General features: G+C 47.1%; 1 protein-coding gene across 2 annotated transcripts in view; it reads right to left on the bottom strand.

Annotated features, from left to right (window-relative positions):
- Nucleotides 1-13,328, bottom strand: part of hsf1 (heat shock transcription factor 1) — a 32,974-nt gene that overhangs the window by 13,381 nt on the left and 6,265 nt on the right. For both annotated transcript variants that reach the window (XM_063185731.1, XM_063185732.1), the window contains exons 5-9: nt 4,946-5,021; nt 3,831-3,892; nt 3,168-3,255; nt 2,012-2,142; nt 692-894 (exon numbers count right to left, since the gene is read on the bottom strand). In XM_063185731.1, coding sequence (XP_063041801.1) covers nt 692-894; nt 2,012-2,142; nt 3,168-3,255; nt 3,831-3,892; nt 4,946-5,021 — 560 coding nt within the window. The remainder of the gene's footprint in view (nt 1-691; nt 895-2,011; nt 2,143-3,167; nt 3,256-3,830; nt 3,893-4,945; nt 5,022-13,328) is intronic.

Here is a 13,328-nt window from a genome sequence, read left to right as displayed (position 1 = left end):
TAAAAAAATAAATGAAAACAAAGACAAAAAAAAGAGTGAGGAAAAACAACACAGATACTAAATAGCTCTCATTAATCACTGAGGGTAAAATAAGCCGTCAAGCAGCGAGAAATGTCAACAGTAAAAGTAGAAGTAAAAAAATAAATACAAATTTTCCTTCCAACACAGGTAACTTCGCTGAGTAATCAGTAGACCCGTACCCATCTTACGGATTCTGCACTGGTTAGATCAAATTTGAGGTGGGTTCTTTTCAGGTTTTTGGCGTTTTTCAGTAACACAGTCTATCTACCTCATTAGGTCCAGTGGAATTAATATGCACCAGTTACCAGTGGGGGTGTATAAAATATAGTCATGACAATGTGTTGCATCGGGCCTCTTCACAACACACGTGACCCCTGTATCGTGATACTCATTAGCTACAGGTTTTTGCCATTATCCAGCCTTGTCAGTAGAAATAAGTCCACACACCATTTGTTGTTATGATGCAACACTGCTGAGTCTAAAGCCAGCACATGTAAGTGCACCGCTTTCTGGCATTCAATTTCTATTCTGCATAAGAAAAATCACAATACATACCGCATTGCATCATATTACATGCATCTCAATGTGCATCGTATCATGACCCCCCCTGAATCTTGATAACACATTATATCGTGAGGTTGTTGGCAATTCCCAGCCCTAGTTACAGTACCTGGAGGGTTGGCAGTGGCTGGCGCTGGTGTGGGCGGCTCGCTCTCCTGCAGGATGGCGTTGATGAAGGTGGTGGGCGAGAGCGGCGTGTCCTGGGGCAGCACCTCCACCTCCACGGGGCACATCTCCTCCACCTCCGACTCGTGGGTGGTGGTGGGGCTGGAGGGCTCCTCCTTGATGTGCACCAGAGGGCTGGTCCTCTCGCTGGGGACACAAAAGTACACAGGTTTTTTTGTTGTCGTTTGTTTTGTTTTACTGTGGGCTATGATGCTTGAACTTAAGCCAAGCCCCAGAAGGCTCAACACCTCGACTGCGTACAGGTCATTTTTGAATGGGTTACGACGGCTACCATTCCATTTAGAATTAGAACATTGGGGAAATAACCCGCAAGGTGACTGGTTCCAGTAAGTTAATGGTGAGGTAGAGGCTTAGACCTCGCAAGGAGACAGAGTTTCCTTCACCAAGAGATTAACTTGTGGAACCGGTTGACCTTGAAGGCCGTTATTCTGTACATTTGCCTTTTGGGATATAATTCTTGGTAGAACCAAACTTACAATGCTCAATTCAGAAAAAAGCTGTTAATAAATATACTATTTAATGCATTAACAATCACCTAATGAGTATTAGAGACATGCACCCGAAAGCTGGTTCTTTCACTTTGCAAGAGTCAATTCAGAACATGAATTAAAAAGGATGCGAAGATAAAAGTTTACATGACTTTTACTTTATTACTTTTTTTTTCCAAGACTAACCTACCATGTGAAATAATACTGCCACTGAGGCTCGTTAGCAACTCCTCCCACATAAATCATGTCCAAAACGGCTAGGGTGGATTGTCTGGTGATAATGTCAAAGGTAAACAGTCGCAGAAGGAGAATCCTGACGAGACATGAATGGCAAGCCAAAAGCCAAAGACCGCTTCTGGCAGTCATTCACGAAGAAAGTTAGAGCCACACCCTGTGCATGTGCATGTGTTGGCCCATCCACAATCGCTACCCTTTCAGGAGTTTTTTTTCTTCGAAAAACCTGACTGAGCCAAACCCTGTGTGTTTCTTGGCCTAAGCCCCGCTAACCCTTGGATCGATTTTTTTTTCCCTTTCACAACCTTCATACCAAAAGCACACAAGCATCCTTCCCATGGGTTTTACAGCACATATGGAGAGAGGAGAGTAGCTGTGCAAGACAAGCTCCTTTTTTTTGGTAGAGGGAGCATAATCACTTTCATGAGGACAAAGCCAATTGCTGAAGAGGAAGGCAAATCCAAGCTCCCGTTGGTTGGCAGTCACAGTCTCTGCTGTTCCAGGAGCTCCCCCGCCCTTACCTGTCGTCAATCCATTCTGTGGTAACGGGGCTGGTCTGGGCCAAGTCGGTGATGTCAGAGATGATCGGGCCCGTCTTCACTGGGCTGTCGGAGGGGAAGAGGTTGGAGGCGGCGAATCCGGTAGAGGAGGCCTACAGGGATGGAGGGAGAGAGTGGAGGGAGGAAGAGAGAGTGGAGGGAGGAAGGGAGGAGGGAGGTAGAGAGGGGATAGAGAGGAGGAGGAGGGAAGAGAGACAAGGGATGGTGGAGAGGAGGGAGAGAGGGAGTGTGGGAGGGAAGACAGAGAGGGAATGGAGGGGAGGAAAGGCGAGATGAAATGAGGGAAAAGGGGAGAGATGGATAGAGGAAGGAATGGAAGGAGAGGGTAAAGGAGAGAGAGAAGGGGGGGGTTGCATCACTGCTTAGTGATTAGTCATGCCGTGCGGATCTTCACACGTCACTGTGAACACACGCAGTGCTTAATTCACGACTCATCAGTGAGACGGGACACAACTGGATGGGACTACAACTTTGACCTATATCCTATGTATATGAGAGTGTTATATAAAAATGTTAGCGTCAATATTTTTTGTTGTTGAATCATCATTTGCGGTGTGTGTGTGATATTTTTTCATCCATCACACAGCAGGTTGCATGTGTACGAAAAGACATGGCAGTGTGCGTGCGCGCCAGGGTGGTGCAGCAGGTTGCGTGCGCGTACGTACCAACATGGCAGAGAAGGCTTCAAGGGTGTGTGTGTGTGTGTGTGGCTGGTAAGAATTTCAGTGTCACTAGCCAATTTGGCAGGTAGCTTATTCTATGGTATGACATATCAGAATAGTGTATATTCTGATATATATAGCGTATACACTTTGCCCCTTGTGTATCAATTGTTTGCATTTAAATTCAAGAAAAAGCTCAGTTACTCAGTTTCCATTTGTTTGTTTTTTTTCCCATGTAGAAACCCATGCACTCATCTTCTTGCTTTAAGCACCTTCTGAGTGTAGATGTACAGTATCATTATTTAAAAAAAACTAATTGCTAGTAAAATAGCTGGATGGCTAGTGACTCAGGAAAACCACTAGCCACAGTGGCCGCCAAGCGAAAAAGTTAATGTCAAGCCCTGGTACGTACGTGTGCGTGTGTGCGCTGTGCAGCAGGTTGCAAGTGTACATACCGACATGGCCGGGGAGGGCTCTAGGGAGTACTGCCTCGTGTACTTGGGCAGGGAATGGGCCGAGGTGCTGTCATTCAACATCAGCGGCCTGGTCAGAAGAAAATAGAACAAGAGAGGATAGGATAGGAAAGGGAGGAGAGGAAAAGGGAGAAGAGAGATTGGCTAAAGGAGAGGAGAGAAGGGGGGTGAAAGAAAAGGACGAAAAGGATGGCAAAGAAAAATAAGAGAAAGATAGGATGGGAAGTTGACAGAGCAGAAATGAACAAAACAAGAGGGATTGTGAAGAAAACAACAGGATCGAAAATGACAAAACAGCAGGAGTGAGGTAGAGAGAGAGAGGTAGAGAGCGATCAGAGAGCGATCAGAGAGAGAGAGAGGGGGGGGGAGGCAGAGAGAGGGAGAGAGAGAGAGAGAGAGAGAGAGAGAGAGATCATAGAGAGAGGTAGAGAGCGATCAGAGAGCGATCAGAGAGAGAGAGAGGGGGGGGAGAGGTAGAGAGCGATCAGAGAGAGAGAGAGGGGGGGGGAGGCAGAGAGAGGGAGAGAGAGAGAACAAGAGTGGAGAACAGGGGAAAGAAAGAACGGAGAAAAAAACTTTAAACAATCCTTCAAATGAATGCATGTGTTTGTAAATAATTGTGTTCTGTGGGATGAGGCAACTTGCATCTTTCGTTTCATCCCGATCACTCTGTTGGACTGCACCAGCGTGATGAGGAACTGGATGAGCTGCAGAGACACAAACAACAGTTTAACACCACAAAATAGGACATGACATAACCCTCACTTTTATCCAAAGTGCCTTAGTTGTTTTTAAAGGGTATTGGTTTAACCAGGGACTCCCGATTAAAAGGTCTCAAACAACAAACAAAAACTGTGATAAATAAAAAAAAATGTCTGCACACTTAGATTGACCGAAAGCTTTGCTAATTAAAAAAGCATAGAGAGGCTCTAAGGTGAGATCCGAGCCCGAAACCCTCTGATCTTAAGACCTCCTGTCTAACCATTAGGCCACAGCTGCCCCTAAAAACCCCCACATACAACGACCTACAATGACAATTTCTCAGCTCGACTTGTATGGTCATTTTGTGCATCTAGCTTCTGGAGTAACTGTAATGGACAAGATTAATGGACAAGATACTGCACGGCTATCTCTTGCTGTTAAAATGTTAAAAAGCATGAAATGGTCAACCCAAGGAATGTGAATGCATCAAACAAGCCATGCTTTTAAATAATAAAAAGCAAACCATCAAACATTTTGGAAGAACATGCAATCATGTTACTGTATAACAAGAGCACAACTTTTTTGTGTCTACTTCTACCAGGTGTTCTCTAGGACTCATTCCACTGGTGTAGGGTGTGTGTACCAAACACCTAAGTTTGAGGCCTGCCCCTCCCAACTCTGGGTTGTGTTTCTCGAAAGTGTAATTGCTAGCCGGTTAACGACTTTGGTAGTTACCAATGGGAAAATGCATTGCAATCAACAAAGCAACTATGGGTTCGAAAAATGCACCCCTGGGAATTATTGCATTGTTTCAATGTTGCAACTTCAAACCAGTAGTAACTGAATTGACAAATGGTTGGTGTTCAGGCTGAATTCCTGTGCAAGACATTCCATTCAGTGATGTTTACATACCTTGCATTGACCATGTCTAACCACCAGAAGATACAGTAGCTGTGCATATGTAAACACTGAACATTTCGCAAAGGGGTGCCAAGTAAGGACTGTCCACAGCTATATAAATACTATTGACAGCTTTGTAAGAGCTAGGCCCGTGTTACCTTATTGACGACTTTCTGCTGCTGCGCATGCTTCTGTCTCAGACTCGCTACCTCTCTCCAGAGGGCCTCGTTCTCCCTGCAACACACACACACACACACACACACACACACACACACACACACACACACACACACACACACACACACACACACACACACACACACACACACACACACACACACACACACACACACACACACACACACACACACACACACACACACACACACACACACACACACACACACACACACACATAGACACATGGGTTAGAGATGGAGAGCTGCATGTAGCAGTGTTGATTTTGACTGATTTGAACAAAGAGAACTCCATGCATCAACCCTCTTTATCCAGGGCTCAGTCTGGACGAAAGCTTGTGAAAGACCAGTGGTTCTCAACCTTTTTGAAATACATACCCCCCCTGGCTCTCATTTTAAGACTGCCAACGCACCCTTGACCTCATCATAAGCAAACACCCCCTTATTATTAAAAAAAGGAAATGGAATCATGCCCCCAAATGGCATCTAAGCAATGCCCCCTTTCAACTGTATTCTTCTCAACACCCTCCAGGGCTCCCCAACGTCCAACGGGAGGCTGTAAAGACCCATTAAGAAACACTACGATAGACAAAGGAAGGAACAGTGCTACAGCTGCACCCACTGCAGTGGTGTTAATCCAGGATTCAACAAGACAAATTTCCACATTGTGGACAATAAAGCATTCGTATTCGTAACAAACAAGTTTTCTTTCCAGCACAGATGACTTCAGTGATCAGCTCCTTTTTTATCCACCTGGGGGTATACTAAGCTGGTACAGTTGTAAACCAGGTTAAGATAACCTTGAGGTAGAGGTGAATAATCTAATAGAAGTCCTAATTTCCTTAACTAAGATGATGCCTGCAGATATATCCATTAGCAGCTTAACCACTTCCTGTACACCTGGTTTATCATTTAACCATGTTCTTAGTATAACACCGTCGCCCTGTACTCTGTACTGCTCAATTAGATCAGCTGATTCAGAGCCAGTTGGACCAAATGAACTCTCTGAACTCGCAACGGACACCAATAACCCCACCCAGGCCTCTAAATTAACACTAGTCGACTGGCCAAACGCTGGTGAATTTTCAGTTTGGCTGGTAGAAACGACCAACATGTAGCATGCTACACGGATGCATTGACTTTCACTAGCTTAGCGACATGCTCCCTCTTTTAACTTGTCTTAAAGCAAGACAACGGCTTACATGAAAAAATATGACACTTTACCACCTTTATAAACCCTGGCCAACGATTTTAACTGTATTTAGCCCAAAAATAGTGGCATACGCCTTTAATATCTACCATCCATTTCGGTTGGTGGTGAAAACCGTTAATTTAGGGCCTGGCTCCTTAACCACCCTTTACAGAAGTCAACATCAGCTTCCCACAACTAACGAACCCCACATCGATCCCCTTACACTCCCCAGCATCCACCCTCACTGCGGCAGATGTCAGCCTCATCTCACAGTGTCAGATCGTGTCCGCCCACCCCCTACTGCCACACAGGGATCGAGCCCTTCCCAGCACCGCTGTGCTTTTAAAACAGGAAAACGTCAGGTCGGTCGGTTGAGGAGGTTGAGTGGGGGAGCGACACTGACAGTGCATTTTTTTTCTCCCCTCGCGATCTCTCCCACTCGGCCTCTCTCAAACCCAAAAAACTGTAAAAGAGATTTGAGGAATACTTCGGGACGTTTATTTAGCCAAGTTAATGGCTATTGAAAGATCTTAGCGGCCTCTGTTTGTACAGCTTTTTAAAGTGTGCCCCATAAAGAACACCCCCAGCCACCCTCCCCCCCGGCCGCCCCACACACACACCCTTTCTCTCTCTTCCACCTGGACCTCTTAAAACTTGGTTCCCCCGCGAGGCTGGTAAAAAGGCTATGTGAGTGTGGCGTGGTGTGGAGTGGTGTACGCGCTCCTCCAGTCAAGAAGTTGGGCCTATTGGTCTTCTTCGCGGACATGCCTTGCATGGCTCACGGTGAAAAAATGCCACTGCCCCCCCCTCCCCCCTCCAACCCCCAAAACCACATGTCCTCCTCCTCGTCCTCCTCCATAGCACCCGAAGTGCACCCCCAAAATGGCTCCCTCCGCTATCGCCCGAAACGATGGAAAGTCTGACCCGTGTTGTGTTTTCATGGCTGATTTGCTCCCGATAAAACAGACATCAAACATAACCCTGGCATTTGCGGCGGCCTTACGACAGACCACAACTCAATATTCCACTCTTTGTTTCCACCATAAAATGAGAAAACCCTTGTAGAAATACATCTGCGTTTTAAAAATGGGAAAAAAATATAAGAGTAGTGACAGTATGTCAACATGGGAGCTGGAAAAAAAAAAAGTATTGAGCACCTTTTTTTCCCTGTAGATTTATGAGACCAACATTGGAACGAAATTGAAAACGCTTATCTTCGTCTGCACGTCGTCTGCATTGTCAAAAGCAGAAGTTCTCTCTATCAGTGACACCAGGCTTTATGAATTCCGGGCAGGAGTGAAGTAGTGTTGTTGAATGAGAAAGAGGTGGGTGGGTGTGTGAGTGTAAGGCTTGATTGGGTAATGATTTTGCAGCTATAGATCACCAAGGTGTGTCAATGTGTCCGTGTGAGGCAAAGTATGAAAAAAAAGACACGGGAGGAAGTGGCTGAACTTTAACGTGGGTGTAGCTCCTTATTGAAAAGGGGGAACGCCTGTTCTTCAATTGAGGTGTGTGCGCGCTTTTTTTAAGCTCTTGAGCAAGTGTGTGTGTGTGTGTGTGTGTGTGCAAGCCCTCGAGCAAGTGAGTGGGTGTGTGCGTGCGAGTTCCACACCAATGAAGTATGGGTGTCTGTATGTTTTAGCACCTGCTCGAGTGAGCAAGAGTGTGACAGAGTGTGAGAGTGTCTATAGACTGAGGTAGTGGCTAAGCTTTATATGTGTGTAGCTCCTTATTGGAAAAGGGTGGAGGCCTGACCTCCCATTGAGGCAGGCGTGCATGTGTGCGTTTCATACCAGCGGCGTAAAAGTGTGTCTTTTTGCACCTGACCAGTGAGAGAGTGTGTGTGTGTGTGTGTGTGTGTGTGTATAAATGTAAAATTGTGTGTGTGTGTGTTTCATACGAGCGACATAGTAATGTCCTTTTGCACCTGACCAGTGTGTGTGTGCACTGCATGTAGAAAAGTAAAATTGTGTGTGTGCGTGCGTGCGTGCGTGCGCGCGCGCGTGCGTGCGTAGCAATGGCCCCCATTGCTCCCAGGGCCGAGTTGAATTCTTTATCAGCGTTAGCTCTCTAGCTGGGCCTCTGCTTATCGGTGGGGGCTCGGCTGCCTTGTAAATCAGCATGGTCCAGTAAAATCCCCCCCACCGAGTAGGAAGAGCCCTCTCCCAGACCAGTGGTTCTCAACCTGGAGTCCGGCGACCCACCGCGTGGTCCGTGGCACATTGCCAGTCGGTCTGCAGAAAAGTTTGTGGACTCTGCAAAACGCATAAAATGGTACAGCACCACATACTACTGCAATGGAAACATAGTTGCACAGCAGGCCTAATTGTTTTTTTTTTTTTTTGTTAACAATTTTTGGTAACTGCCATTTGTAGTGTAATTTTTCATCCTCCCACAATGTTCCATTCAATTAGGGGTCACCACTGCATTAAAAAAAGTTTGAGACCCCACCCCCTGTATCTTCCAACCCAACCCCACAACTCTTCTCCTCCTACCTTCATTACTAGCACACCATCACCCCATCCCCCCTCCCAAAATCCCGCCGAGACAGATGGGAGCAGCTTTATGGGGGCAGGTGTGGATTCCTCCTGGTGGGAAGATGAGTGCCCAATCCGGCCCCGCAACCTCCATCCTCATCACACAGTCCTCCCTCTATCCTCGACCCCCAGCACAACCATCTTTCAACCACAACCACTCTCTTCACCATCTCAACCAGGGCTCCAAATCAACTTTTTTTCATCTCATCACTACCAAAAATGGCTAGTATGTTAATCTTACTAGCCTAAACAGACACTCACTGATGGGTCAAAGTGGCCTTTTCTACCGGCCAAACTGGTATTTCACCAGCATTTGGCTGGTTGGCGGATGTGAATTTAGAAAACACACAATTCTTATGTAATTTGTGGTGGTACAAGCACAGTTAATTGCACTATTGTTTGGATTTAAAAATGTTTTGTTTATTTTTAGTGGATTACCCAAGATGCATTTTCATCATCATACCATTCAAATTACTTATTTATTCATGGGCATTAACTGTGGTTGTACCCCCTGACGTTTGAACCACACAAAAAAATTCCATTGACCCACATATTGACACATTACATACAATTCTCACTGACCCTAAAAGGAGCACTTTCACACGGACACACTTTTTGTCACCTGCTCATTAAAAAAATGGTACAGTCATCATCACTAGGTTAGGATTTCAAACCCACAGAGTGCAAGCTGGAAACATCAAAAGGTTTGTTTATTGTTTGGGAAGTTAAATATAGCTCCACCTAATCCAAACTGAATATGAGCACCCAGTGGCAGCCGTGGAAGAAACAAAGCCTCACAATCTGAATGACACTTTAACCTTTAGGTGTGCGTGTGTGCGCGCGTGTGTGTGTGTGTGTGTGTGTGTGTGTGTGTGTGTGTGTGTGTGTGTGTGTGTGTGTGTGTGTGTGTGTGTGTGTGTGTGTGTGTGTGTGTGTGTGTGTACGTGTCTGTCTGACATACACACAGTAAAGGGTGGTTTATGCCTCGAGATCAGCGTCACTGCATCATGATGCAGTGAGCCGCGCAGTTAACGTAGTGAAGCCCCCCCCATCACGCAGGTACTCTGGGGCACCTCCCCAAAATTGTGTCTCGACGCAGGGAGCGACGGCGTGAAAGGGCGAAAATAGGTCTCTGATTGGTCCTCTCGACCAGCCTGCTCTGTCCTCGAGTCGAGAACAAGCGCTACTTCCTTGTTCTAACCTTCGTCGGTCTACGGACTGTAAGCTCTTCATTAAATAAGTTGCCCGTGCTTTGTTGTTTGATTTATTTACACGAACCAAAGACAACACATGCGCTTGCAAGTTATGACGCTGAAGTTATTTGGACAGTTTAACAGTGGTTCCGAGGTCGAGGAAACATTCCGCTTCGTCCTCGACAAATGAGCCACTTCTTTGTTCCAAACTGCCAGTGCGATCAAACATGCACGTGATAAAGATTTAATGTTTCATTTTCATTCTCGTCGAGTCTGTGATGCTAAAAAACAACCGACACGTCTAGTTTACTCTTTGTATTGAAGGCAGTTTCAGCGTGGAATGACATCGCGCAGACCGTGCTTCAAAACAGGGCATAAACCAAAATTAACTGCATCATGGCTGCGACAAGCTCACTCTGTGGCACAAGTAGGAAGCATAACCCGCCCTTAAGGATTAGGGGGAGGTGGGGTGTGGGGGATGTGTGTGTGGTGCTGTGTGTTAACATTAAGTAGATTTAGAAGTTGGACAGAGGGGAGCTGCGCTTAATTAGACCAGGAGTAAATGAATGAGAAAGACGAAACCATCTGGCGGATGATGAACCATCTGGCTTTGTCCTGTCCCTCTTCTCTGCCATTCATGAAAAAAGAGGAGAAAATAGAGAAATGGGGAGAAGAGAAGAGGGGAGGGAGAGGGAGGGAACTTTTATACACTCAGGCCCTGACCGTGATAACTCGCAAACAGGCCGTCCTTTTCACAATGTTACTGTGAAGAAGGGCCGGATCTGCCAAAGCCAAGGGCCGTGTCAAAAGGCATCCGAGCCCATCCATACATGACACACCATGGGCTCTTTCCAATATCCGAACTCCCGTCCTCCCTTGCTCCCTTGTTCGTGGTGAGGTCACTGACCACACAAGTGTATTACAATAGCTTGAAAAAGCACAATTCAAAAGGTCATTTTCTCATTTGCAATTGGGATGTTGAATGGGGAAATGTCCCCCCCAAACAGTGGTTGCGCCTCTGGCTGACAGCGGGGAAACTTGAGCGTTTTGCGTTAGCGAAACAGGAGTGAGCGAAACGTGAGGCTTAGGCCGAGGACGGGAGTCAGAATATTGGAAAGAGCCCCACATATCTCCCCAGCTGAAGAGAGCCGGGCAGTGGAGAGAACAGCCATGCTGAGATGATGGACAGGCAGCGCTGAGATCATCTGCGATATCTCTACTGTGTCTGTGTGAACGCGTGTCGGGTCTGTCTGTCCGCAAGTGTGGTCACTGTGCGTGCGTCCACGCATGGGTCGGGCCTGTCTCCCTTACAGGGACTGCACTCTGAGAGTGAGTGTTTGTGTGTGTGTGTTTGTAGGCGAGTGAGAGAAAAACTGTGAGTGAAAGAGAAAGACTGTGTGTGTGTGTGTGTGTGTGTGTGTGTGTGTGTGTGTGTGTGTGTGTGTGTGTGTGTGTGTGTGTGTGAATACGTGCATGAGGCCACACCACAACTCAGTGGTGTACTGGCTCATCTTTTTCAGAGCATGTGTGCAGAGCAGGGGGGGAGGCCCATAGTGGCCATGACAATTGCAGCTGGGATGGTGCACGTGTGTGTGTGTGTGTGTGTGTGCGTGCCTGGTGTCTGTATCTCTGTGTGTGTGTGTGTGTGTGTGTGTGTGTGTGTGTGTGTGTGTGTGAGAGAGAGAGAGAGAGCAAGAGAAAAGACCGTTAGCGATCACACACACACACACACACACGATCACACATCCACACACACAAACACCATTATCTGTGACAATGCATGTACACAGAATCCACCACCAGAATGTTCAGACATACCTAGGCCACAGCTTCCCCACACCACACATACATACATACAGTACAGCACTATGTGGCTGTTTGGGCATGTGTATGTTTCCTGGAGGTAGGGCATGGTTAAGCTCCTAACCGCCATCAGTCACCACCATTTAAAAAAAAAACCCCTCCATCACCACGGCACAAAAACCCAGGGTGCGATTTGCTGAAAAAATAAAAATAAATAAAAAACCTGAAGGGAGGGGAGCATTTCAGATTTTAAGGAATATCAGTGGAGTTGTGATAAAAGACAATTAAAACCAGGCAGGCAACAAAGACACCCTGGCTCTATAAATTGAACTCCTGCCAACAGCAAGTAGCTGCTTGTTTATACTGTATGTCTCTGGTTAGGCTAAGCTCCCCCAGTCACCACCACACACAAACACACACACACGATACAGCTGGCAGGCCACATCACTCAGCCGTGAGTAGGGCTACCGCTCTGGGAGTGCTGACTAACCACCCTGTCCCGACTCCTGACCTTTCTCTGACCCAGAAAGGTAAGGGATTTTCCCTTCCTGCACCAACACTTAATCACTGGTAGACCAGCTAGCAAACAAAACAAAGCTGCCTGCCACTTAGCAGAATGTGCCATCCAACCCTCCATGGAAGGATGGTGTATATGAACCCAACCCTGGGGCCATAGAGATGTCCGTCTCTCTCTCCCTTGCCCCCCAGAAAGGTGAAGCCCTATTCCTGCCCATCTAGCCTAGCATGACACTGGTGGAGCAGCTAGCAAACAAAGCAAAACCGCACTGGTGGACTTATGGAAGCTGACATGGCCAAATGCGCCCAACAGTGCAGTGGCCCAACAAATGCACACAGGGCCCCAGAGCGTAACACTGATGAGGTCCCCCATACAGCCTGCCAATGTAATAATAGGATCCCAAACATCAATATGGCAGGGCCATGGGCCAAGGGGCAAGTGCACTGCCCCCTCAGAAAGATGAGACTCAGCTTAAGTAATATCCAACTGCCACATACAAGGTATAACACGAGAGAAAAGCTAACATCCTGTCTGTTTTATTGAGTAAAATGCAGCACCCAATGCTACTGAACCCAAACGTGGGGGCACAGGGGTTGACACTCAGGGCCCACTTGACACCTTCTGCCAGTTGCGGGCGGGTGAGATTGGAAGACCGGGTGCCTGCCTAGCTGTCAGAGTACTGGACCGGGTGCCCTCCTGCTTGGCGTAGCGCTCCAGTGACAAACTGATAAAACCAGCTCAGCTAGAAGCCATGCAAAGAATTCCAGTCTGCCCCATTAGCCGTTCCATTCAGCCGCTACCGTTTTGAACGAGGGCAGTTTCTCATTCTTCCCTTTCCTCGACACCGCTACTGTAGTACAGTAAATATAGGACACCATGGTTGCTGCGCTGGTGGTGTTATACCACACAGGTTTCCATAGCACAGAGTTTTCATACAGGCAGGGCCGCTGACAGCTTTTGCCAGGCCCAGGACAAAGTAATCTGAAAGGGGCCCCCACCCCAATCCAACACATACCATTTAATCAAGAACCAATTCGGGGCTCCTTTCTCTCTCGGACCCGGGACAAATGACCCGTTTGTGCCCCACTGTCATCAGCCCCAT

Source organism: Engraulis encrasicolus, chromosome 20, assembly GCF_034702125.1.
Source record: "Engraulis encrasicolus isolate BLACKSEA-1 chromosome 20, IST_EnEncr_1.0, whole genome shotgun sequence".
In the NCBI taxonomy this organism is placed as follows: Eukaryota; Metazoa; Chordata; class Actinopteri; order Clupeiformes; family Engraulidae; genus Engraulis; species Engraulis encrasicolus.
This window is presented reverse-complemented; position numbering and strand designations above follow the sequence as displayed.